The 26,106-nt window shown below is 37.9% G+C and overlaps 10 protein-coding genes and 1 non-coding gene across 11 annotated transcripts; 4 read left to right on the plus strand and 7 right to left on the minus strand.

Moving 5' to 3' along the window:
- Positions 1-58: 58 nt before the first annotated feature.
- Positions 59-3,192, minus strand: L201_002541 (uncharacterized protein; the record flags this gene model as incomplete). The annotated part of the gene is made up of 8 exons (XM_066218317.1): positions 59-753; positions 839-950; positions 1,025-1,761; positions 1,834-2,046; positions 2,134-2,179; positions 2,255-2,442; positions 2,568-2,982; positions 3,085-3,192. The coding sequence occupies 8 exons, from the start codon at positions 3,190-3,192 to the stop codon at positions 59-61; spliced, it is 2,514 nt and encodes an 837-aa protein (XP_066074414.1).
- A 401-nt stretch (positions 3,193-3,593) lies between these two features.
- On the plus strand, positions 3,594-6,677 carry L201_002542 (uncharacterized protein; the record flags this gene model as incomplete). Its single annotated transcript, XM_066218318.1, has 11 exons — positions 3,594-3,635; positions 3,703-4,278; positions 4,372-4,476; positions 4,546-4,912; positions 4,972-5,125; positions 5,192-5,414; positions 5,491-5,876; positions 5,939-6,018; positions 6,077-6,224; positions 6,277-6,369; positions 6,422-6,677. The coding sequence occupies 11 exons, from the start codon at positions 3,594-3,596 to the stop codon at positions 6,675-6,677; spliced, it is 2,430 nt and encodes an 809-aa protein (XP_066074415.1).
- A 685-nt stretch (positions 6,678-7,362) lies between these two features.
- L201_002543 (1-pyrroline-5-carboxylate dehydrogenase) lies at positions 7,363-9,316 on the plus strand (the record flags this gene model as incomplete). Its single annotated transcript, XM_066218319.1, has 5 exons — positions 7,363-7,416; positions 7,528-7,635; positions 7,705-7,983; positions 8,054-8,139; positions 8,203-9,316. 5 exons carry the CDS (start codon positions 7,363-7,365, stop codon positions 9,314-9,316), a joined length of 1,641 nt encoding a protein of 546 aa, XP_066074416.1.
- Positions 9,317-9,701: 385 nt separating this feature from the next.
- Positions 9,702-11,736, minus strand: L201_002544 (uncharacterized protein; the record flags this gene model as incomplete). Its single annotated transcript, XM_066218320.1, has 6 exons — positions 9,702-10,092; positions 10,190-11,034; positions 11,110-11,170; positions 11,260-11,348; positions 11,413-11,556; positions 11,638-11,736. The coding sequence occupies 6 exons, from the start codon at positions 11,734-11,736 to the stop codon at positions 9,702-9,704; spliced, it is 1,629 nt and encodes a 542-aa protein (XP_066074417.1).
- Positions 11,737-12,026: 290 nt separating this feature from the next.
- L201_002545 (uncharacterized protein) lies at positions 12,027-12,922 on the plus strand (the record flags this gene model as incomplete). Its single annotated transcript, XM_066218321.1, has 3 exons — positions 12,027-12,208; positions 12,306-12,492; positions 12,656-12,922. The coding sequence occupies 3 exons, from the start codon at positions 12,027-12,029 to the stop codon at positions 12,920-12,922; spliced, it is 636 nt and encodes a 211-aa protein (XP_066074418.1).
- A 182-nt stretch (positions 12,923-13,104) lies between these two features.
- L201_002546 (uncharacterized protein) lies at positions 13,105-14,812 on the minus strand (the record flags this gene model as incomplete). Its single annotated transcript, XM_066218322.1, has 4 exons — positions 13,105-13,513; positions 13,590-14,142; positions 14,223-14,553; positions 14,627-14,812. The coding sequence occupies 4 exons, from the start codon at positions 14,810-14,812 to the stop codon at positions 13,105-13,107; spliced, it is 1,479 nt and encodes a 492-aa protein (XP_066074419.1).
- Positions 14,813-16,360: 1,548 nt separating this feature from the next.
- L201_002547 (urease) lies at positions 16,361-19,915 on the minus strand (the record flags this gene model as incomplete). The annotated part of the gene is made up of 13 exons (XM_066218323.1): positions 16,361-16,458; positions 16,568-16,675; positions 16,766-17,031; positions 17,131-17,420; positions 17,499-17,631; positions 17,689-17,771; positions 17,837-18,127; positions 18,203-18,394; positions 18,462-18,571; positions 18,648-18,765; positions 18,860-19,398; positions 19,502-19,814; positions 19,892-19,915. The coding sequence occupies 13 exons, from the start codon at positions 19,913-19,915 to the stop codon at positions 16,361-16,363; spliced, it is 2,565 nt and encodes an 854-aa protein (XP_066074420.1).
- Positions 19,916-20,515: 600 nt separating this feature from the next.
- Positions 20,516-21,988, minus strand: L201_002548 (uncharacterized protein; the record flags this gene model as incomplete). The annotated part of the gene is made up of 4 exons (XM_066218324.1): positions 20,516-21,526; positions 21,591-21,678; positions 21,734-21,770; positions 21,838-21,988. 4 exons carry the CDS (start codon positions 21,986-21,988, stop codon positions 20,516-20,518), a joined length of 1,287 nt encoding a protein of 428 aa, XP_066074421.1.
- Positions 21,989-22,690: 702 nt separating this feature from the next.
- Positions 22,691-23,429, plus strand: L201_002549 (uncharacterized protein; the record flags this gene model as incomplete). Its single annotated transcript, XM_066218325.1, has 5 exons — positions 22,691-22,727; positions 22,809-22,861; positions 22,963-23,034; positions 23,149-23,298; positions 23,376-23,429. 5 exons carry the CDS (start codon positions 22,691-22,693, stop codon positions 23,427-23,429), a joined length of 366 nt encoding a protein of 121 aa, XP_066074422.1.
- A 590-nt stretch (positions 23,430-24,019) lies between these two features.
- Positions 24,020-24,897, minus strand: L201_002550 (uncharacterized protein; the record flags this gene model as incomplete). Its single annotated transcript, XM_066218326.1, has 3 exons — positions 24,020-24,233; positions 24,396-24,504; positions 24,627-24,897. The coding sequence occupies 3 exons, from the start codon at positions 24,895-24,897 to the stop codon at positions 24,020-24,022; spliced, it is 594 nt and encodes a 197-aa protein (XP_066074423.1).
- A 922-nt stretch (positions 24,898-25,819) lies between these two features.
- On the minus strand, positions 25,820-25,934 carry L201_002551. Its single transcript, XR_010725546.1, has one exon. It is a non-coding gene; the product is annotated as a 5S ribosomal RNA (ribosomal RNA).
- Positions 25,935-26,106: the final 172 nt, after the last annotated feature.

Genomic DNA, 26,106 nt, shown 5'->3' on the forward strand with positions numbered 1-26,106 from the left:
TCTTACAGAATTTCGTTCATTGCTATTAAATAATTGTAGAGCTTAAGTGAATCCATCCTTAGCCGACCGCCCTACGAGATTTCAAACTTTTCTTGACATTCTCTAAAGCTTTTTTGACCCATTCACTTTCATGACCATATTGATTTTTTTCGTTATTAATTAGACCAGCAACTAAACCGCCGACTAAAGTATCACCTGCACCTGTTGTACTTATAATTTCATTTTGATTTATTTTAGGTGATTGATAATAAGTTAATTTGATTGATTTACCTGAATGAAATCGAGAATTTTCATCTAGTTTGTATGTAACTTCTAATCGGGAATTGTTTCTACTTGAACTGTATACTGGTGAAGGAGATATTTCAAAATGGATCAAACCTTTTGAACCATTTTTTAACCAAAATGATTGAATAAAAGGTAAAAGTTTAATGATTTTTTGTATTATACCATTTTCTTTTATCCATTTCACATCTATATCATTATTCTGATTTTCTAACTTACTCAGGAAATTATCAAGCTGATTTCTAAACTCCGTATTTAGGTTTAATGAATTTATATATTCCCAACATATCTTTTCAATTTCATCCGAATTTGATATTTCTTCATTGATTAATTGATATATCTGATCTAATTCTAACACGTTAGGTGAAATTTGTGTTAAAGGTCTTAGATTTCCAGGAGATTCAGGTAAAGCTGATATCAACGATGAAGTAAGTCTAGGTATTTTAGGTAATGAAGTTGGATCACAAAATGCTATTTCAAACCCAATAATGGAAACAGACTTGGTTAGATGCTTTAATTCTTACCACATCGAAGAAAAACGCAGATTTCGGCTCACTAGGTATATTTAAATCTCCACAGATCTGCAATATCTTTCGAATGACTTTTTCAGTAAGATTGCAATCGAAAACAACCATTTCAGGTGTATTCTGTCTTATGGACTGTTCAACCTATTCAAACAGAGAAGGATAAACTCAATCTATTAATCGCTTATACTTGGAGTTTGTCGGGAAGAAGAGCTTACACTTTCGATTGACATGATTTCAACTATACCCATATCAGCTACACCAGCAACTAAATCACCATTCTTTTCTAAAGTCAAACTACATACTGCAGTTGATTTGCCTGATTTACCAATTAAACCATCGGTTCTTAATCCAGCTGAGTTAAGTTCAAGCAGCAATAATTTTCCAAATGAATCTGGTTCCTCAACTTCTTTTGCCGTGTCTGACGTAATTATCTTTTCATCTATTAGAATTTGATCCTGTTTTGGAATTGAAGGAGTATTCTTATTTGTCCCGAATAGCGAAATAAGCTGTACTGAATTTTCAGGTAAAAAATTCTGAGCAGCTTCAGCTATATTTCTTCCTACACCACCTGGAGATACAAATACTGTTCCAGGAGTAGTTGTTCTAGGTTCTAAAGTATGTGGTGAAGTTGAAGTCAAATCAATAGCTGCTGATCCAAATACTAATACCGTAGGTTTGGCTAAAACAGCTTTGCTTGAAGAAGAAGGTATTGGTATTAGAGTTGATCCTGAAGAATGAGTAGGTATAGTTATATTTTCAGATTTAGTACTAAATGTAACTTTATCTTGCGAGAAAATAAGGTTTGATTCGTTAGTTGGATTTGATGCGGCTGGAGAAGAATAAATATAATTCAATGCATTTCCATGATTTCCGAATTCTGATTTATATATTTCGGATAAGTTGATCGCTACTTCTGCACCTATACGAGCGTTATTTTCAATAAGGTTGACATCTGACAAAACATAAAATCAGTATAAAAATATATTTTAAATATGATGAACCAAGGAAAGTCATTGTAACTCACTTAAACCTAAAGATTTACCACCAGTCAATTCACCTACTCTTTTCAATAACCAAGGAGTAACTTCTTTTCCCTTCTTGTCGATTCCTTGTTCAACACTTTCACGTACGGCCTGTTCGACTGATTTTTGGACCTCTTCTCCTGCTTCAGCATGCTGTGATGGTATAGGAACACCGAAGAGCGTGGCAAGTTTGTTGGGTAATGTAAGTTGGGTATCTAGGTTCACAGAGATTAACATAAATTCAGCTTTCTCACTGCATCGAGCTAAGGCCTTTTTGAGAAGATGTATTGAGGCAGACGTACAGATCAATCTGGCGGCAGCTTCAGCATCACCAACCCTCCATGGACTCTGTTTGATTGATCCGATTAAATCACGTCAGCTTTAGATTCAGCTCAGTTTGAGGTTCAAAGCAATCAGACTAACCTGACAACCTGATGAAGGTGTATAAAAAGCGGGAAAGTCTTGTTTGTTTCCGTATGAAGCTACACAAACACCTTGAGTTTCTAATACTTCTAACGTCCTTGGTATGTCTAAAATTGATTTCGCTCCTGCACAAAATACTGCCATAGGTGTTCTTCCAAGTTCAAGTAAATCTGCTGAGATATCCATACCTGGTAGAAGGAAACTTTGTCAGAACATGGATTGGACAGATATTTTACCTTGTATCAAATTGAAGCATGGTGACCGGACGATAGACGCTCAAAACAATCAAAGTTGAAATAGTTTAGATACTTACTATTTTCCGCACCTCTATGTACACCACCAATACCACCAGTAACGAAAATTTTAATACCTAAACTTTCTGCAATGTACATTGTACCCGCTACTGTTGTACCCCCTGATCTTTTCAATGCAATTGAAGGACCTAAATCTCTTCTTGAGATTTTAACTAAATCCTTTAAATTTGAATTTGAATCTGATAATTGCATTAATTCAGAATCAGTTAATCCAATATGAATTCTACCATTAATTAGAGCTATTGTAGCTGGTATAACCCCTTTTGAACGTATTATATTTTCCAATGAATTAGCAGTTTTCGAATTTGTTGGATATGGCATTCCATGTGTTATAATCGTACTTTCTAATGCTATTATTGGTTTTGAAGTTGATAACGCTTCATGAACCTCTTCTGATATTACCAGTCGATTACCCTGATTAAATCATCAGTTCAGACTACTATAATTTGGGCTACGGGGTGAGGTTAGGATTGCCTTTATTGGAGCAAGAACCAAAATGAATGTAAGTTGACTTACCCATAATTGCTTACCTCTCGCTAAATCGTAAATACCTCTCCGACTTCTTAAAGTGTGGCCAACCTTCAAGTTCAACCCTCTTCGAGTTATTGGGGATATCATCAGCATCGTATCACACTTGCAAGCAGTCCAGGCGAGTCCTTCCGACAGCTAAGCTGCTATAGTTGGGCTGTTTGATGTCAACGCCGACCCAAAAGATGAACAGAGGTATACCTTTCCGAGGTCGTAGATCAAATTGATCAATCAGTCTACTAGAGGTAAGGTACGCTTTACCCCGCATTTCAATACTTAAAGGTTATTCCCCGCTTTTTTTTCTTGGAGCGGTGGTTGCCGCTTCCTCTGTGTTTAAATTTCATCATATGCATCATCATATGCACGTCCTCCGACCGAACGGTAAACTCAACGCAACATGACAACCACAATCTTATCTTGGTTACACAGCTTTTTCCATCTTCCTTTCATATCGTAGCAATCCGCAGTTCGAGGAATTCAAATTCTGATTATAGTAAATGTCATTCAACACATACGAGCAAGGTCTCAAGCAAGCTACAGTGAGTCATCATTCTTCACTTACAGAACTACAACCTGGATTGACTAATCGATCACTCAAATGTATAGGATCAAGCTAACAAAGCTATTCAAATTGAATTTTCATTATCGACCTTATCACCTATAACATCGCCTTTGGGGGTTTTACAAAAAGCATTTCCTGCATATATACTAGCAGCGGAAATATATTCAAACTTAATCTCATCAAATTTAGTTCCATTACATGAAATTAGTAATATAAAAAGAAAATGGAGATTAGTTTTAGAGAGAGCTGAAAAGATTAAAGGTAAAATTGAAAATTTAGGTAGTCAAGTTGGTAGAGTTGAAATTACTGATCAAGGTGAAGAACTTGCAATTTTAAGGAGAAGTTCAAAAGTAAATGGTATAGATATTCCTTTATGGACAAGTGAACCTTGCAAAAATGAATTTCAAAGTATAGAAAAGTTCATTGATGATCGACAACCTGAGTTGGCAGAAGAACAGTTGAAACATAATCCACTGTGGAAAGAAATACCTCCAGATTGTTGGGATACCAAATACAGCGATAATAGTTCATGGATACTGAAGCAAGGTCCTGTTTCAGATTGTTCGGTTGTAGTCGCTCTAGGTGTGCGACTGGAATACGATAAACAGTTCAAACCTCCAGTGAGTTTCCCATTGATATACCTCGCTTTGCATGTGGACTCTCAATTGTTTCTCGCTTCAATACTGACACTGTTAGCTACTTCCATGGTTTAGATTGATAGGCAAAGTCTTTACCCCAAAGATGAGAATGGCAGAGCTGTCAGATCTGAAAATGGCAAACACGTGCTCAAGCTATTGCTCAATGGAGTTTGGCGAAAGGTCAGTCAGGCCACGCCTATCGAGTGAGGCAAATATCATATTGTCATCTGCTGAACAATATGTCTACAGGTAACCTTTGATGCGCTTCTTCCTCATTCATCCGAACTACATCCTTTGTACACAACATGTCAGCCAGCAAATGTATTCAGCGATGCTCCTGCAACCTCGGTTGGAGCACCAGCAGTCCCACTGCTTCTCAAAGGGTACTTCAAGGTCTTTGGCGGATATTCATTGAAAGGTAGTAATCCTGCACCTGATCAGTATGCTATTACAGGCTGGATCCCTGAACGTGTAAGTTTGAAAGAAGGCTTTCAACGTGAAAAGGAATGGAAAAGGTTATTTCAGCATTGGAAAGAGGGGAATATTATGATAAGTTTAGGTACCGGAGAAAGGGTCTCAGAAGGTTTAGCTCGGTTGCACGCCTACGGTGTTGTTGGTAAGCTGTCAGACTGCACACAGTGACATAGTAGTATAGCTTACTCGTCTTGGATATAGCGTTACGCGAAGATGGCGACGAGAGGTTGGTCGATGTTTTCGACCCTGGTTCGACAGCGTTTACCATGTCCTGGGACAGAATATGCTTGGAGTTCGAAGCGTTGCACCTAAATTGGAAATCAAGCTTAATGCCAACAGTAGCGACTCGACACTGGTAAGTTTTCTTGAATCTAGACGTTGCTGAGAACCCTCGTCCCCATGCTTATCATATGGTTTTTAGGACATGGCCCAAACCTACCAACGACTCTACATCGATCACCAATCCTCAGTATCGCCTGAACGTCTCATCAAGCTCATCAAATCAGGAGATATGGATTCTGCTGTCTCAGCACTATACAAGCAAGGATAGACCATTAGATGACATAGCTCTGCATGTTTTCGAGGAACACGGCCATGGAGCAAAGAGAGGCCGATTGATAAGGCCAGAAAGGGCAGATCAAACGGTAAGTCGATATTGCTTTTCCCGGGTTGTCACCTCGCCTTGTCAAAGTTGGCAGGGCTGATTGATTGCTTAAACAGAGTCCTTACGCCAACGATATGCATGTCTTGGTGCGCTATCCCCTCCGTCAAGCCGAGTCCTCCCTATTAGTCATTCCTGCAAGGGATAGAGGAAACTTTCAAACAGCATTTACGCTAAATACGTTTGTATCAGAAGGATCCACCTTATCACTAGACAGGATCAGCCAGACCATGCCATTTTTCCAGTGCATATCTGGAAGTCTGAATAGTAGGAATGCAGGAGGACATCCTGGTAACCCAACACATCTATTGAATCCGCAATATAAGGTGGTATTAGGACCACCCACGAGGGGACTAAAGCTAAAAGGAAGGATCGCGTTACAAGGGCATAAAGAGAAAGCTTGGAATGTTAAATTGCTTTGGGGTAAGGGAGAGCTGATCTCTGAGTAAGTTTCACGTCTTTTGTGTGACGATACAGGACAATCACTGAGCGTTTGCACAATAACAGCGTAAGCGACGATATGATTATAGCGGATACTGGTCCATATTCACATGGTATGGCTTACTGCGATGTCCCTCATGTAGATTGTGAGTAGCTTTCAAAGTTTGTTGTCCTTCAATAGTTACAGCTAACAAAGACGTTCAGCTGGAACATTCACTCTCGTGGTATCGACTTTTGAGCCAGACCAAACGGGTTCTTATACATTATCATTTGAGGCAACCGGGCCGGTTAGTATAACGTCTATACCATCTGAAGGAGCAGGAATGTATAGTAGGATTGTCAATGGTGCTTGGTAAGTAGGTTGGTAGCAAACAACTTATGTCGCCGGCTGATCGGGTAATCAGGGACGAAGTATCTTCTGGTGGACGACCAAGTTCGGGTGGGTATTCGCAAAATCCAAAAGTTGAGGTAATGCTACCAACGCCTGGGACAGTAAGGTAGGCTATGGTTATACATTCATGGAGATTTATCGCTAACAACTACTTATAGCTCGCGGCTTTTCCTTCCATTGCCGTCTCCAACAGCCATCAACCTTACGATATTTCGACGTGATACTGGTGGCGGCTTAGGCGAACAAATATGTACGACAGGACCATACTCAGATGTCATTAGTGGGGTCTCCACCGGTAAGGTTATATTGGATAAAGGGATTTATGTGTTTGTTCCATCATCCTATGAGCCTGTAAAGGGGAAATGGACAATGAAAATTTGGTCCGATGTAGCTATAAGTGTAGAATCTGTATAATTATATTTGTAGAACATAGCATTATAGGTTGTACCGATAGAGCATTACATGCATAAATTCAGATAATATCAATCACGTGTCACTATGCTCCTCATCAAGAGATCGGGCTAGCGTAGCTAAAAGCGAGAGATCTAATGTTTTTTCAAGCGCAAACGCTTTTACCGCACGCGTACCGGTTCAAGTCAGACATCCAATGAATCGTTTGGAATTGCCGCTCATCGATGTCCTACATCAGATTTTGACGCCGCGGTCTACAAAAGTTCTAAGCTCCGTCCATGAAAACTTCTAACTGATGGAGAGACATGGGCGATAGAACATGTGGAAAGAGGGGGTTTTAAATGGGGGTCAGGAAGGTTTTTACAGATATTTTAAATCAGAACTCGGCAATGCCGTATACAGTAGGGGAATCAGTTTGATACGGCAATTCCGCCCATTTTTACCTTTTAAGGTATTGTATCTGCACCGTAGAGCGAGATTGCCGGATTTGACCGCTTATTGCTTATTTCTGAAAGAGGCGAGATATTGAAATATTTCATTCAGTTATTATCTATCTACAGCATTTTCATATCTAGATATCTATCCATCTTCCTTTCTCTTTCTCTTCTTTCTTCTTTATTATCCTTTATCTATTTCAATTTGAATCTCATATACCTAACTAAAAAGACAGAAAAGACAACAAGTCAAAATGTCATCTCAACTCGCTACCTTCAAAGTCCCTGTCATTGACAATGAGCCAATGGTGAGTGAATTGACCCCTCTTTAGACAAAGTAACGGGACCAGTACTTGTAGTCAGATAGGTAGTCCAAGTGGGAAAAGAGCTAATTGATCTATAATCTTCCCATCTTATAGAACAACTATGCTGTCGGCTCAGCTGAAAGAAAAGCTTTACAAGCTGCTGTTGACAAAATGCAAAAGAATGCTCCATACGAAGTACCATGTGTTATCAACGGTAAAGAAGTGAGTTTTTCCAGTCTCTCGAAGTAGCTTAGGAAGGGAAGCAAACTAACTCTTTCGCTCTCTTATCAGGTTAAAACCGGTGACATCCAATCTCAACCAATGCCCCATGACCATGCCAACCCATTATGTACCTACCACGCTGCCACCAAAGAAGTCGTTAACCAAGCTATTGAAGGTGCTTTAGAAGCTAGACAAGCTTGGGAAGAATTACCATGGGCAGATAAAGCTGCTATCTTCCTCAAAGCAGCCGATTTAATCTCAGGTAAATACAGATACGAATTAATGGCTGCTACCATGTTAGGTCAAGGTAAAAACGCTTGGCAAGCTGAAATTGATGCTGCTGCTGAGGTGAGTAAAATCGTCTTCTGTCAGTATATCTAAGCAATTTGGCTGATTTTCTGTCATTTTCCTATCTCAGCTCTGTGATTTCTTGAGATTCTCCGTTAAATACGTTGAAGAACTCTATCAACAACAACCACCAAGAAACTCTACCGGTGTATGGAAGTGAGTAGCGTGCCGTTATTATTTCTGAGGTGTATGCTAACGCTGGCCTATTCTTTATTTTAGCCGAGTCGAATTCAGACCTCTCGAAGGTTTCGTCCTCGCCGTTACCCCATTCAACTTCACTGCTATCGGTGGTAACCTTGTCGGTGCTCCAGCTATCGTCGGTAACGTCTGTGTCTGGAAACCATCCCCAATGGCCACTTACTCCAACTACATCGTCCACAAAATCTTCATCGAAGCCGGTTTACCACCTGCTGTAATCCAATTCGTTCCAGGTAACCCACCTGAAGTTGTCAAACAATGTATTGACCACAAATCATTCGCTTCTTTACACTTCACTGGTTCAACTCAAATTTTCAGAAAATTGTGGAAAGACATTTCAGCCAACCTCGATATCTACCGAGGTTACCCAAGAATTGTTGGTGAAACCGGTGGTAAAAACTTCCACTTATACCACCACACTGCTGAAATCAAATCAGGTGTACACCAAGCTCTTAGAGCCGCTTTCGAGTACTCTGGTCAAAAATGTTCAGCTTTATCAAGATGTTACGTACCAAAATCATTATGGGAAGGTGGTTTCCAAGAATTATTAGTTGAAGAAACCAACAAAATCACCATTGGTCCATGTACCGAATGGAACCATTTCACTGGTCCTGTTATCGGTAGACCAGCTTTCGATAAAATCACAGGTATTATTGAACAAGCTAAAAAAGATGGAGGTGAAGTTATTGCTGGTGGTAAATGGGATGATTCAAAAGGTTACTTCATTCAACCAACTGTTATTGTTACCAAAGATCCTAAATCAGTTTCAATGACACAAGAAATCTTTGGTCCAGTTTTAACTGTTTACGTTTATGAAGATTCTGAATACGATTCAATGCCAAAATTAATTGAGGAAACGACAGAATACGCTTTAACTGGTGCCATCTTCGCTCAAGAAAGATCTGCCTTACAATCTGCTGCCCACAAATTAAGAAACGCAGCAGGTAACTTCTACATTAACGATAAATGTACTGGTGCTGTTGTAGGTCAACAACCTTTCGGTGGTGCAAGAGCTTCAGGTACAAACGATAAATCAGGTTCAATTGCTATTTTCTCAAGATTCGTTTCAATGAGATCAATCAAAGAAAACTTTGTCGCTCCTCAAGATCACCTTTACCCATCAAACTTCATTTAATCAGTTCTTTATAGAAATTCATAGATAGGAAAAAAGAAGAAGAAGTAGTAGTATTTTAGGGTTTAATTTTCGTTTCTTTACATATATAACAAATCATGTTGTCTTATTTTAGGTTTTTTCTCGGACTTCTAGTATAAATAAAAAATCATAGAACCATATGCATTGCAATACCGCATCACCATGGATGATTATCACGTTCTGCCAGCGTGGACTGCAAAAACCATTTCAGATATGATCATTTATGTTGAAATGTAAGGAGAGACTGTTGCAAGCGTGTATAATGGAATGAATGAACCATATGCGTTGCGCTTTTGCGATCTGTTTACATAGTGCATCCCAGAAATATGTGTAAGTACAATATGACAGAGATGTTCGCTTGGTGAAACTAGTCAAATACGATTTTATTTGCTTTAGGAGCATCAGTAGGTATAGTACCCATTTTCTGCTTCCTCAATCTTGCTGCTTCCCAAGAAGGATGCAAGTTCTTCTTATCTTCTTTAGCGGCATCACTTGGTCGCTGTGAAAGTGCTGTTGTTATTGTAGTAGATGGTCGTAAAGAAGAATTATAAGTAGAAGCTGTTGATGTTGAAGCTGAAGGCGTTTGAGTAGTACTACCGCTATTCTTTGCACCCCAACCACTATCTCTACCTTTCATATGTTCTGGTTTACCGCGTTTATCGAATTCACGTTTAGCTTTTGCAGCTTGAAACGCCTCTTCATCTTCTTTAGCTTTTACAACATGTTTAGCACCTTTACCGAATTTCTTTTCCCAAATACTAATAAGTTATTTGACAAGATATATCATATATTAGCTTTCCGGTGATTTACATCAATATACAATATGTTAAAAGCAGTTGTGAAAGGTTCACTCACGCTTGTCTTGCTCTTTGACCTCTTCTATTTTTCCTCTCAACAGTTTTTTTACCTATGATACCATTGGGATCTATATCTTCATCTGGATCACTATCACCTTCATCACCTAAAGTAAAACCTGCTGCTAAAGAAGGTAAAAACATAGATGAAGTTATATTCCCATCTTTAGGTACTTTATCTAATTTACTTGGTTTTGTCGTAATTGCTTTCTCCTTTTTATTGGGTTGAGTAGTAGTGACAGAAGGAGTTGATTTTGCTCTTTTGGTTGGTGGAATTGGAATTGCATCTTCATCTGAAATATCATCATCATCTGCCGCTATTGATATACCATCATCAGAATCATCAGAATCATCTCCTACAGAGCCAGATTCCCAACCAGCTTCATCAGCAGCAAAATCTTGTTGATCTAAAGCTCCATTATCTGAATCGTCATCATTCTCTTCATTACTATAACCTAATTCATTTTCAGATCCAGATTCAACTAACATCTCCATTCTACTAGGATGTATTGAAGGTTTAGTACCACTAGGAATCTCATCCTTTCCTTTACTATTTTTCTTTGGTTCTTTCTTTGATGGATGTGATAATTTAGAACCTTCTTCACCTAAAATCCAACTTAAACCTCCTTTAACAGCTTCAGCTACATTCTTAGCACTACATAATCTATTTTCTACTTTGGCTATTAATGCTGGAGTAGAAGACGTTGAAGATGTTGCACTAGCAGTAGAAGTTTTAGGTATTAATAGTTCTGAAATTGAGGAAGGGAATGATGTAGATTTAAATAGGGTATGTTTACGAAGCTTAAGTAAAAGATGTGTTTGAGCTACAGAATGAAGTTGAATGTCCTAATTTTGAGATATGTGCATTAGTTAAATTCAGTAGTAAATGTGCTGAAGAACGAATATATGCGCATGACTTACATGTAAAAGGGCCAATTGAGCTTCCAAATCAGATACTTCAGCTTTAGAATCAGGTTTATTTCTGTGATCAACAATGTAGAATTATTATCAGCTATCTTGTTAAAATTTACGAAACCAAATCGTCAAGCCTTGAAGAAAGTTACAACATACCTAAGAAATTTAATTTTCTTGATTAAACGTCTAATCTCAAATGATTTAGCTTGTTTGAAAGTTGGATGTAGAGATTTTAGTGCTTGTGGCTGTGATCATGTTCATTAGCTATATGTCGGAAGTCCAAACACAGGACTTGACATGCCCACTTACTATACGCTTGCTCGCTTTCTCCAAATCTACTCCTGCAGCTTTCATTTCTGTAGATGTGATCTCTACTTTGGAAGTCTCTGGTACCATTTCAGCTACTACTGGATTTTCTGAGACCTTTTCGAAATTTTCAGCATCTTGTGCAGCCTAAGGTACCATATTCCATATTAGTCATACGTTATATCTCGACAACATGGATTGCAGCTATGAAATTTCTGAAAAACATACCTGAATAGCTAAACGTTTCCTTTCTTCCCTTTCTTTTCCTGTTCTCTTTCGTTTTTTTCCTACCGTAGCCGCATCATTAATCACTTGAGGATCTGCCATTTCTGTACTACCAAAGTGATTATATATTCAGTGTATGCAGATAATAACTGACAAAAGTAAAATGTAATGTTGATTTTCCAACTCTTGAGCTTTGGACACGCTCAGAAAATCAACTTTCTTGGATTTGGTCACGTGACTTTTCGGTTTCACCTTCAAATTAACGTAACGGTTTACACGGTGTATCTCGTAAAATTCCAAAGATAAAAGACGATGATAATGTTAGTAAGAATGTATATTCTATACCTCGTCGACATAGTCCGAAACAATAACAGACGATTATGATAAACAGGATGACTCGCCCTCGAACGCTTCAAGCAGGTTATAATCGTATACAATACGCTTTTGTCTCCACGTCGTCGGAAGCTGCATCATCTTCATCAAGCTCAGCTCCCAGTTCAAGTTCAAGCTCGATCCCTCGTAGAAGACGATCAAATGCAGAAATACCTAGTTCAGGTATTGATCTTGTAGCTCCGTAAGCATGCCACGTTCCTTGATAGATATGGTGTATATAACAATGTCTTCGACCTATCACTGAGCTTGGCATTATTTGTGACTCTTGACTTTAACAGTCCTGATCCTCAATCCAATATCCGACCCATCATTTACGCTTCGAAACCATCTATAAATCCATCTACGAATTCACCTTATTCAGCATCTGAATTTCCAACTGGATCAAGTGATGCAAGGTTAGAAAATATGGAATTGGAATGGAGATTAAGGAGAGAAAGAGTTGATTTGATGAATCATCGATTTTGGGTAAGTAATGCGTTGCTTTATCCTTTTTGTATCTTTTTTTTTAGAGAAGAAGATTTTGCATGATATTTGGGACGATTATAAATTTATTTTCAGTTTCATTTTTGGCCGATCATTTAACGTTGATGAAGACTATGTCTAACTTGTGATTTTTTTTTTTTTTCAGGCAACTACAAATTTAACATTCGAAGCACAAAAAGCATATCGATTATCTTTATTACCACCTCCTTCTAATCCACCTACGCAAGAAGATGAAAGGAAACGTGAAGATATTTTAACTCAATTTTATGCAGATTGGCAAATTGCAAATCAAGAAAGACAAATACGTTGGGTTAAACAGTGGTGGAGAGAAGTTTGGGCCGGAATAAAGATTCAAGGGAAAATATATTTCTTGCGGGCTTTGAGGAGTAGTAGTAGAAGTAAAAACAGTTAAGATCATTGTTTTGTGTGTTGTGTAAAATATGTATGTAATATCACATGTGTATATCAAGATTATCTTGTTGACCCAATTTATGACTGCATATGGAGGAAGTAATTACAAAGCTCGATCAACAAATGAATTTACATAGATATTGAATTTATCAGTTATGATAACTAATCGTCGCCATATTGCTCTTATTTTTCAGGTAGCTCGGGTACAGATACAGGGTTATTTAATAAATAATTCAACCCCTCATCATCTTTCCACTTCTCCAACATCACCACTTCCCACTCTACAATGGTCTTTGGCAATTTATCATTCTCATCGTTATCTCCTTGAGGATCAGGTAATCCAAGAAAAGCTCTTTTGGTAGCGTTAAATTCCATAATGTTCAAAGACATACATTTTAAAGTATGTATCAATCTTTGATATTTCCTTCCATTCTTGATATATCTAATTAAATCATCTCTGTTTAAAGATTGATATGCTTCGATCAAAGATTTTTCTTTCAAAGCGAAAATATCATTTTTACCTCGATGGAATTCTACTGGTAAGAAACTCATCGGTGAGCAAAAAGCTTCTGATTTTGATGTTGTATATGCCCTGAAATATCAGCTCGACTCCGTCAGTAAGTTATTCATATACAGGCGATATCATATTGACACAGAGGGTGACTCACCATTCCCAATCAATCACTCCAGTGATCTCACCTTTATCTTTTGTTCTAGTATGATCCCAATGATCATCAGCATGTCTAATATAAAATGGTCCTTTATCTTGTTCCAAATCTTGATCATTTTCGACAAGCTCTCTTAATTCCAATAAAGATAGATATAGCTTGATCTCCATGGAGGGATCTACCAAGGTCCTTGCTATTAAAGCTGATAAGCGAGTATTGATGGAACTCAAATATCTTGCTTTGAGTGTACTGAAAGGTCCATCGAAATATGGTGGAATAGTTTTAGTAGGTTGTCTTTCGATAAGTGGACCAACTTCGATTTTCCCACTTGAATCTGATGACAAAGTTAAACTTCCAATCTTATGAAATTTGACTTTCTCTAGATCAATGAACCATCTTGCGATATGAATTATGTGCTGATTCGATTTTTCACTCAATGGCTCTTCTGGAGCAGGATTTCGCATTGATTGTACAGGTTTATACCTAGGTGAAAATTCGTCCCATGATTTACCCTCAATGAAAGTTTGATAACAATAAATCACATTGGGGTGTACTGCCAAGGAAAGAAATATCAGTCATTTTACTGAATTGACCATGCCCAATGCAAGTTAAAGTTATCACAATTGCACTTACATTTGCTATTTCCAGGTCTAAGTATAGAATCAGGTACTTTGATACCGGCTTGAGACAACGCTTGACAAGTTGCCACTTCACTAATCAAGTTAACTTTAAGTGGTTCATTCGGGTAAGGTCGTATAAAGGCTTTACGTCGAATCCTCATCAACCAACTTGTTGAGTCATCAAAGTTGATCTTGATCTGCAGGTTGAATTGTCCGAAATAAGCATTGATATTATCCATTGCGTTTGGTTTTTTGTCGATTTTTACAACTGTATGACCTGGTCGGAGATTTTCGACTTCATCTTTGATCAAGTCAACATCGATGAGCTTTAGAAGTTGAGTGACCTGAGTAATGTTGCGCATCCAGTCAATATTCCGACAAATTGGCTAGATTACGACACCAGCTGAAAACACTTACTTCTGGTTCATTCATACCTTCTAAGGTGGCTCCCATTCTGATTCCTTTTCGCCTCCGTACCCAACATTCATGAAGAGGATGTTTACCATGCTCGAAGCAATATCGAGAGAGACATTCAGCACAAGGGGGCATCCATGTCAAAGCTCGGTATATGCAATTTGGAACATAGCACGGATTGAAAGCCATATTGCTTTTTGGAGAAGATGATGTTCGATGAGGCGAACGTGTCAGAAATTTGGGAAATTGGATAAGCAAAAGTGGTGAAGGTGAAACAGACAAAAGGAAAAAGAAAGGAAAAGCGGCAATTTTCACTGCTACACCAAATAATGATGGCCACACCACTGTATGTGAGGTCAAAAGGATCCAAGGATTCGAAGGACCCCCTGATGCGATACTGCAAGTCTACGATCAAAACATCAGGAATCAGGAATCAGGAATAATGTCATACAAGGTGCACTGATCTTTATGTTTATAATTGATCGGGTAAATGTACCTTGGTACAGTCATTGTGGCTGTGGCGGTATATAGAGTACTGTAGTATTGACACAAGTCACTGTATGTATCGTCAAATACAATAGCCTCGTGTTAGCACATCTCAAAACGAAGTAAAACGCCCAATTCTTATTGCTCACAACGGTTGCATACGAGTACTGTACATAAAGGGTACCAATGAAACAATGTGGTCAGCATCTTGGATCCTCGAGTAAGCCTTGGCAAGAATGCTATCCATGCAAGTAGCCATGAACGATTAAAAGCTTTTACCCCTTACAACTGCATACAAACATGATAATCTATGACAGGGTTGTATCGTATGGGTATAGTTGAGCTGCGTGTGACCAATGTATGTATGGCGAACAAAAGAGCTGTATATCACGAGATCGATGATATCTCCTCGAATTCAAGTGTAGGAAACTCAGCATGAGCATGGTGAATACACGACGATTTAACTAGTCTGCGCTAGTATGAAAGATTTTGGGCAATGGAAGGAGTACAATTTCTCATTGCTTATTCAACTTATCCAATCTCAAATCACTATTCTCTCGTTCAGACTATCAACACATTTATCAGCATGCCACAGTAAGGTCCCAAGCTGATATTGTCGAGTATACATCAGCGCTGTCACATGACTGACATTTATTATGGTTGAGCAGAATGGATAATATCGTTGACCACGATCATATTTGGATTGATACAGCTGCTAACTGTTAGTGAGTGGATCTTCCCTATATTCTTGAACAGATAAATTTCCCAATAGGTGATTGTCCCTGACGTGAAATCGGACCAATAATGGCAGCCTCCGAGTCCACCCCTGCTCAACTTCCACTCTTTACTGCGTAGTGATCATGAATCCAAACGAATGTGATCAAGAAGGGGTACAATTGGATTTCTGTACAGAATTAGGTGTTGTTACTACGCCCCACTGCCTATGTCAAATGCGAAAGATACATCGTCAATCCTGGAAAAACATTTGTGCATTTGGCTAAGTTTTCCCCTAGATCTCGATATGTCAAACAATGCAGACCCACCAGTTTACATTAAAGAAGCTTAAATAGCTTGGACAGTATTGCCGTCTAATAAGTCAACCGGAATATTGCTGGATGTCCTTCTGATGCTCATTTCATGTACGCATTGTATGCATTATGATAATGAAATGGTAGTTCAGTCTTTCGTAACTCCAGACTTGCAAAGGAAGGTTAAGAATTGATACCACAATTAACGGAGCACCGTCACATTCTAATAAATGAAATAGTTCCTCGTTAAAGGTAATTCAGTAGCCGGAGGAGCATCACACAATACTCCATCTGCCAGTACTTCATATGTTTCAGGATCAACTACATAAAATAACGAGGTACACTGCGAGTTAGCTAGATTCTTCAATTCGACATATGCACAATCTAATTTGTCATAGAAAGGATCTTGAACACTCATATATGTACTTACCACTCATTTTAGGTTTGTAATTGTTCAATTTCATATCTTTCTTTCCGATCTTTCTGCAATTTTTAACGGGTTCTGCACGTTTCTTTATACCGTATTTTTCGATTGTACCTAACACAAATAGCAAATATCAGTATCAAATTACTAAGTCATTCTGAAACTACTGTACATATGTATATTGCTAACGTATGATCAACTTACCAGTATCGATTGAAGCTTGACTGACCCAAACAATAGAATTTCTAGGTGCTACATTAGGTTGTGAACCCCACATTGGTCTACCGTAAATAGGTTGTACAGTAGGTATAGAAGCATTTGCATCACCCATTTGTGACCAAGCAATTATACCACCTTTTAAAATCATTTCTGGTTTTGCACCGAAATTTTCAGGTTTCCATATAACTAAATCTGCTAATTTGCCTTTTTCTAATGATCCTATTATATGTGACATACCATGGGTTATTGCTCTAACATACAGAGAACACAAAAGCCAGATCAGTAAAGCAATCATCTCTTCTCTTTGAGAACAGTAGACATGAAATGTAGATTTCTACTTGTGGACTCACGGATTTATAGTATATTTAGCAATATATCTCTTAACTCTCTCATTATCTCTTTTTTCAGAATCACCTTCTAAAGGACCTCTAACTTGTTTCATTTTGGCAGCAGTTCTCCAAGTTCTTGTGATGACTTCACCTATTCTACCCATTGCTTGTGAATCACTTGAAATCATTGAGATTGCTCCGTTATCTTGTAAAACATCTTCCGCGGCAACTGTTTCTGCTCTTATACGTGAATCTGCAAATGCTATATCTTCAGGTATAGATTTGTCTAAATGGTGGCAGACCATCAACATCTATATGTTGTGAACATATTTTCAGGTCAGCTGGTGGGTATTGCCTAGACTCTTATAATACGATGAAATATCACTCACATCAAGATGTTCGTCTAGTGTGTTTTTAGCATAAGGCCTGGTAGGATTCGTCGAACTAGGTAATACATTCTCATGTTCGACCACTACGATAATATCAGGTGCATGACCTCCTCCTGCACCTTCTGTATGATATCTACATGAATTCAATATGATCAGCTTAGATGATACTTGAACAATCGCATTTACTCACGTGTGAATAGTTCTACCGTCAATTGCAGCTAGAGTACTTTCGACATAACCACTTTCGTTGAGTGTGTCGGTATGGATATTCACCTGGGTACGATGTCTATCAGTAATCTCGCTCTGACACTTTACAGCCGAAAAGTTTGTATACTCACCTGAACATCATATTCATCCCCAATGGTCAAAGCTCTATCGATGCATTCAGGTGTAGATCCCCAATCTTCATGTAATTTTAGACCACAAGCACCGGCTTCAACTATATCTTTCAATCCTTTTGTACCTGCATCATTACCCCTTCCTGTAAAACCGAAATTTAAAGGTATAGTATCTGTAGCATGTAACATTGTTTCCATGTAGAATTTTGATGGTGTACATGTTGTTGCATTCGTTCCATCTGCTGGACCTGTTCCTCCTCCTAATAAAGTTGTTATACCTGATGCAAGTGCCTAAACCATTGCCTCACAGTAAGCGAAATTGACGGAAGCAAGTTAGAAGACAAGAAATTGAAAAGCTTTGCTTACCTCAGGCCAAAGTTGTGTACATATATAATGAACATGAACGTCTAAAGCCCCGGCAGTAACAATCAATTTCTCTCCTGCTATTGCTTCAGTATTAGAACCAAATATCATTCCTTCCGTCACATTATCCATGATATCAGGATTACCAGCTTTACCGATTCCAACGATTATACCATTCTTCACACCGATATCGGCCTACATACAGGAGTCTCTGCATCAGCTTACACTAAGCTTGGATTTATAGAGGTGGAGTGCAGCTCACCTTGTATATACCACTCCAATCAATTATTAAAGCATTTGTTATACATAAATCCAATACTTCTTCATCGGATCTATTCGAAGCTTGACCCTGTCCATCCCGAAGTGTTTTTCCTGAATGAATGGAACTTGACTATCAATGTCTGCTGTATAACAGTGGTATCGTAGACGCATTTCAGACATCACTCACCTCCGCCAAATTTACATTCATCTCCATAAACGGTGAAATCTTTCTCGACTTCGACCCATAGATCTGTATCTGCTAGTTGTACTTTATCACCTGTTGTAGGACCGAACATTGAGGCGTACTGAGAAATGTCACATTACATGCGAATCAGTGATACGTTCTGTATTATTTAGTAACCTGATAGAAGATAAGCTACTCAAAAGAGAGGAACTTACAACTTCTCTATCCATTTCAACAATTTCAGCATCTTTAACAATTTCTTGATTTTTATGTTTGAAACCTTTTTCTGTTAACAACTTTTCTAAAGTATCATTTCTTTCTTTTTCATCTTTTATAGAGGATATACTTGATGATAGACCACTTCCACCAAAAATCTTTTTATTACCTGCTACTGTTGCTGCTGCTGAAAATTCAATTAAATTTATAGTTTTCTTTTCACCAGGTTCAAATCTAATTGCAGTACCAGAAGGTATATTTAATCTAAAACCAAAAGATTTAATTCTATCAAATAATAAATATGGATTAGTTTCTAAAAAAGGATAATGTGATCCAACTTGTATTGGTCTATCACCTAAATTTTTAACTTCCAAATAGATTTTTTTCAAATTAGAATTATTTACATTTAATGGTATTTTTTGTTTTAAACATATTATACTTCCTGCTAAATGTTTTTCAAAGATTGAAGAAGGTTCAGATATAGGGAATAGGTCATTTGATGGTATAGGTAAAAAAGATCCATATAGTGCGTTATTCACTATTGGTGATTTATCGATAACGTATACGATTAGTTAATTATCGATCTACTCTACTTCAGTTTCATCGAGGAAAGTCATGGTAAGGGTTGAATTCAAACTCACAATCACCATCAATTGAACAAATTGGATCATGTACAGTAACCAAAAAAGAACCATCTTTGAAAGTACCTTCTACTTGAATATCATGTATACTTTCACCTACACCATTTAAAACATGTCTTTTACCTAGTATCTTTTTACCTAAATTCATTAAATCACTAACTGAATATGGTTCCCCTCCAAATGAATCACCATCTCTTATGAATTCATGTAATTGTGATGAGATTAATGCGATTGTTTCTGTTCTATTCAATTTGATCCCTCTAGCTAATCTACGTTGCGCGATGAAACCTAAATTAGATAAAAGGATTTTATCCTTGAAAACAAACAGCATTAACAATATAACGAATACCAATCAAATATATTCTCTTGAAGAATGATTTTGAAACTCACATGTTCTCGAGGTAAAAGGTGCATTTCGCTTTGTACCTTTTCAACAATACTAATTCACTCTATACTTCAGACCAGTCACTTTGTCTCCTTTGTTTTTAGTTTGGTAGATATTCAAATCGGTATTCAATCAAGCGTCAAATCGTTGATCTGATGTAAAGTAAGAAAACACTTTGCATTCAACATTCCAAACCATTTCCTATGAAGTAGATGTACGATATATTAGATTACCTACAAGTGTATGTATACATACTCTTATCAGCCAGAAATAACGTCAAACCAGAAATTAGATTTACTCGCATCTCAGGCACTGGTTATTTCCTTATCTTTACCATCAGCGATCAATCTGATTCCGCCATTCCCTTAAAAGTGATCATAGCGTATCGCAAACAATGACAAGTCGCTTGATACATATCACAAATCAAGAAAACAAATATCATAAATTATCGAAATATGTAAATAATGGATAATATGGATATGAATATGAATATGAATATGAATATGGATAGAAGTATTGAAACATATATGTGGATCATGATTTTCCGTATAGTGTCCGTTTAGTCGTTATCTCCTGGTCAACTACCTACCGTCGGTTCTTTCCACTTACAAAGACTCCGTTGATCTCTACTACAACAACATGCTAGCACCAACAGCGATAACACCGAGGGCTAAGCCTATGAAATCACCTCTAGCAACTGAGGCTCTACCGGCACTTGAAGTGGAAGATGCAGAGGCTGAAGCGGATGCACCTGATTTACTTGCTGAGGCACCAGCGGAACCACTGGCTGTTTTACTGGCACCAGCAGCACTTCCAGAGGCTGCGGAACCGGATGCAGAAGCTGAGGCCGAGCCTGAAGGAGAAGCAGATGAAGTTGAGTTTGATGATGAAGATGATCCACCAGTACCTGGTAATGAATAACTGAGTTTTTGCCATGAACCACCTGAGGAAACAGTATAATCTGAGTTTACAGGTGTAGGGTAATAATAGATATCACCAGCGGAATCAATTTGAACTAAATCATATGGCGAAGCAGCATATGAAGCGGTTTTATCTTGAGATGTAGGAGCAGCGAGTGTTTGTGTAGAATTGATTAAATTTGTTGCAAATGGTGCACCAGTCGTGGTTTCGTAATTACCTAAATCTGTCCAGTGAGTAGCAATGTATGTGTTTGAGAAATCATTTGGAATGAATACCATTGAGTATGGCACACTATTTGATTCTACTGGAATTGAAATCGCTTGACCTGCTGTATCTGGGAAAGCTGTTCCACTGAACTTTTGTGCATCTGGTTGGAAATATGCGTAGTGAACTACGAAAACATTGGCTGATCCGGCAGCGGTGTTAGGTACACCAAAGTAGAAGATATGGTTGGCAGCTTGTGTGGCGGTTACACTGTATCCATCAACAGAGAACGAAGAGTTTTCAACAGCTTCCCAGGCTAAAGCGCTTGATGAGGCAGAATTGGTAACACTTGAAAGGTCAAGTTGGTATAAACCTGATTTAGAGGTAAGAGTGTAGATGACATTGGTGTCGTGATCAAGAACAGATGATGATCGAGAATTACCAAGATCTGATGGAGCTCCGGATGTGGTTTGGGTGGACCATGAGTCAGAGGCAAAGTTGTAAACGTAGATTTTCTAAGATAGCGATATAATATTAGCTACTTATGGTCTAGGCTGTAACATCCGATATTTGACTCACGCTCAGATCACTACTGTCTGCACCAATAACATACATGGCGTTATTGGTCTGAGACTGGATACATTGTGAGTTGGTACCTGTCCATGGACTAGTGACATATGGTAAGTTAGGATACTTCCATCCGGGGTTTAGGTGAAACTTACGGTCTTCCAGTAGTGGACAAAGCAGATGTTTGTGGTTCTATAGATCATGGTATGAAATTTGAATCAGCTATGATAGGTCCTGGCAATATAAGAAACAGACTTACGTGCCCAAGTGGTATTAGCACCAAGTTTGACATCTGAACTACCACCAAACGCGTAAAGGTTCCAATTGGTATCGAATTGAACACATGGTACAGCTGCTACTGAAGCTGTGAGAGCTGAGAGTATAGAGAATAAAGCAAGAGTTGGCAACATCTTGTAGATATATCGAAGTTGAAAATAAAGAGAGGAAAGTAGTTGGTTTTTCGATTTGTAAAGTGAGATTGACGAGTGATTTGCTTTATATTTATGAGAATAAAGGTAGGGGAGTGGAATATACTGTGAAGGATGATATACTATATGACAAGATGAAAGGATGTTTTGTATCGATTGACTATGAGGATTAAGATTAAGCTGTAGGGATAAATATGAAAATTATTAAAAAGACTGAAGCTGGTAACAAGGTAAAATGGTAACAACAGAGATATAAATATATAAATAGCTGTGCTGTGAACAAAGCAAAGGAGACAACGTAAAATCAAGACATAAATTCAGTAATCTTAGATAGAAAACAACGACGCGCTTAAGATATCTTAATCCCTTTTCACCACCCATACCCCGCCGGTGATCGAAGCATAAATTCAAAGTGGGGGCCCAAGCTCAGTTCTAGACTGCACAATATAAATAGATTGAAAGCTATATTGCCGATATACCGCTTGTGTGGCAGATTGTTTGCCCAGATGAAAGGTTCCCCTATAACGCGTTGATGATGCATGGCAAAATTACAAAGTCAAACGTTACGTTTGGAACATGAATTCACGATGATGGGAACCAGAGTATTATCGTTGATGCGATATATGATAACCTTTCGTTTGTGCTCGACAAGCATCTGATCACCACTTCAACAAGCTATTCACAATGTCTGACCCAACTGCCATCGCTCAACAATTCACCCGTACGTTTCTGTCTGCAAATTTACCAATATCAATGGGATGATAGTGATGGAGCTTGAACTAACGCTTTCTGCAAATTATAGAATTCTACTACCAACAATTCGACTCTGATCGAAATGGTCTTGCTTCTCTCTATGTGGGTGTTTGAATCAGAGAGATATATTTTGCTATATAGATGATGGTGGTACGGTAGATGTCAAAAAGATGGTTGCTGATCATACTGCATTTGATAAACAGAGAGACACTTCCATGCTTACTTGGGAATCAACTCAAATCCAAGGTTCAACAGCTATCACTGAAAAGCTCGTAGTGAGTCTTTATCCGCTTTCGATGAAGAATCAGACTACTCTTGATGCAAGAATCCTATGATAAAGATCCATATGTGATATTTGCTAAACCCGATGTTGTCGATCATGAATATAGAACCTTCCCTTTCAAAAAGTTCAACATAAAATCGTTACCATCGATGCTCAACCTTCATCACCTTCAACAGCTTCAATTATCGTACTTGTTACAGGTCAATTGTTAGTTGATGAAGGTACAAATCCATTACAATTCACTCAAGTTTTCCACGTGAGTCCCGGCACTTATAACATCTAGCTTATCATGGAAAAAACGAATATGTTATTGATAAATTACGTTGATCGCAGTTAATGCCAGAAGGTGGAAGTTACTTTGTCTTCAACGATGTTTTCAGACTGTAAGCTACCCACTCTTGGTGTCGCTGTCAGAACGGGACATATGTAGCTAACTGTAAACACTTTATAGTAACTACGGATAAACGATTTCTATAACGCTCATAATTCTTTCATGGTCGACTGAGGAGAGAAGGAGTAGAACCAGCAAGCGAATTTAATCATGAATTATCATATTTGTCATCATTTATTTTTAGGTTATGTCTGATTCTTAAATTCATCTAATCAAGTGACGATTTTTTTAAAATGCATAATTATGTTACAGGTAACAAAGTATATTTACAAAAGGTCGATAATCCAAAATTATCGTACGAGTACTGTATTTCTAATGATTATTCATCCAAGAAATGTGGTTGTGTTGTTGAATCTGTAGTTTGCGCTATTCTAAGAGTACATATGGCTTATATAGGAAATCTGTAATCAAGTGTTTCCTTTCCCTAATATTTGGTAAATCTATAAATGATGAATTTAAGCAATTTTCCTAATCCAAAATTATCCAAGTCCAAAATTATCCAAACACGTCTTTGTTACGGAATGTGAAAGAAAACCTCTTTTTTTTTCCTCCTTCTCTTCTGTATTAAACGGGGAGTATGTTTTGATTATTGACCATGTTTACCTTCTAATCTATCAATTCTCCATTGTTCAATCCATTGTACAATTCTATTTACATTATCTTCAATTTCATCATCTTCTTTACCTTGTGATTTTAATTCAACTATAATTTCTTCATCATATGATTCTCTTGTTTCATTTAAACATGTTTCCATTATTTCTGCTGTAACATTTTCCGTTATTTTATTTTGTGAATAGTTTCTGTAAATGGTAAAAAAACGATATCAAAAACGTCAGTATACTATTTTATGCTAATTGATAATATTCATTTGATATAAGACATATAATAGAGGAATTGATGAGATGCGTACAGGTCCATAAGAACTGATAGAAAGTAGATTGGATGAATCAGTATCCACTTACCTGGCTGTCAGACGTTCATGTAGTACAGAATTATCACAAGTTAAAACTACTGCTAAATCTATCCATCTTTCAGGAAACAACGATGGATCATGATGATCCAGTATGAAACCTGTTCGTTCATATGTAGATGATCAGCAAATATAATCTACTATGAAGAGTATATCAAGGCATATTCATGGGTCTATATGTGAATAACAGACAGATAGACAGTTGTTCGACAGATCAACTTACCAGTCTGTGAAGGACCATTTTCAGGATTAATTACAGTTTCCAAATAGTCTAATAATCTTTCTTCATCTACGATCCAGCATTTCCACTCATCATCCCAACCTTCATGAAAACTATTTTCTTTCACTATATCACCTATATTTAAATGTTTCATTTGTATATTCGAATCTGAATTCAATTCTTCTGATAATAATGTTGAATGTAATGTTTTACCTGTACCTGGTGTACCTGTAATTAAAATTACTGGAAATTGTCTTGTATGATGCGTTGTCATTTCCAAATTTGTCAAGGAGATATTGGGTATTGATCAATCAAGTATCGGTGTTGAAGTATCACTGCTGTTCTTTAATGTAGTTTCAATTATACTTCTATTACAAATGGTCAATTTAAAGCACCTTACAAAACGAACGGAATGTTCAGAACGTTTTCAACTTTTTCAGAAATAAAACAACAATGCATGGCGGCGATCGCCGATTTTAACGTTATCGAGCGAAGCCATGACGAGCTGCCCAGAAAGGAATGGCGGTAATTTAGCGACCAAAGATCAAAGATAACTCTGCAAAATTTAGATTGCAGGTTCATGCACGTAGACAGGAGCTGTACAGACAGGCTGTAGATCATTCATACGATCTTTTCACACGATAGAACCGGAAAAAAAGTCGCAGAATAAACACTTGGGAGCCAAATTAGGAGATACGGAAACATCGACCAGGTGAACTTGCAATGTTATACTACGAAGCTTGATTCACCTTTCTGGCTGTTGAGCACCAGAGTGATCAGCATCATGATTGCCCTATCAGTATCAACTACTTGGAAAGGACCTTGAGGTAGACGGAAAGTTATCAAAACAGGCTACTTCGCAGGGGAGATCAATGATACATCAAGCTTATTTTCGGTATGATTTGAGAGGTCAATAGATCATGAGACCGACTGATGAACTTGTCGATCGTTAACAGCATGACTTTGACCTGCCTCTTGCTTGTGACTATGATATCCATGTGCTGCAACGAGATCAACTTTTACTTCTGCTTCTGGTATTATGTGCGTTCTAATACCTGGTAACCATCTGCGAGGATCAGCGTAATACCAAACAATCACCATGTGCCGCCCAAGATTTCAGCGTATTCAAGGTGGATATTATCCCCCTGTTCAGCAATTTGCTACATGCTCATGATGGTAAAAAGCAAAACATCAAAAACTACGACACCCGAGATTCCCAAGTGGTCCCCCACCTTGGTACTGACCGAGCGATAGGCAACTTAACTGCGCCGAGCAGACGAGAGGCGGTGTTTTATACCTTCTATGGTCGTAGATGAAATTGTGATTGTCAACATCAATCATACCTGTTTTCAATGATTGCTCAAAGGGTTATTATGGGTTGTGATGCAACTGATGGTACCTGAAAGCCACTTGTGAACTGAAAAAAGACCAGGTGTACTAGCACACAAGACATTCTATAATTGTCACCGACCAGAGACAAAGA

This window comes from Kwoniella dendrophila, chromosome 3 (assembly GCF_036810415.1).
Source record: "Kwoniella dendrophila CBS 6074 chromosome 3, complete sequence".
Taxonomy (NCBI): Eukaryota; Fungi; Basidiomycota; class Tremellomycetes; order Tremellales; family Cryptococcaceae; genus Kwoniella; species Kwoniella dendrophila.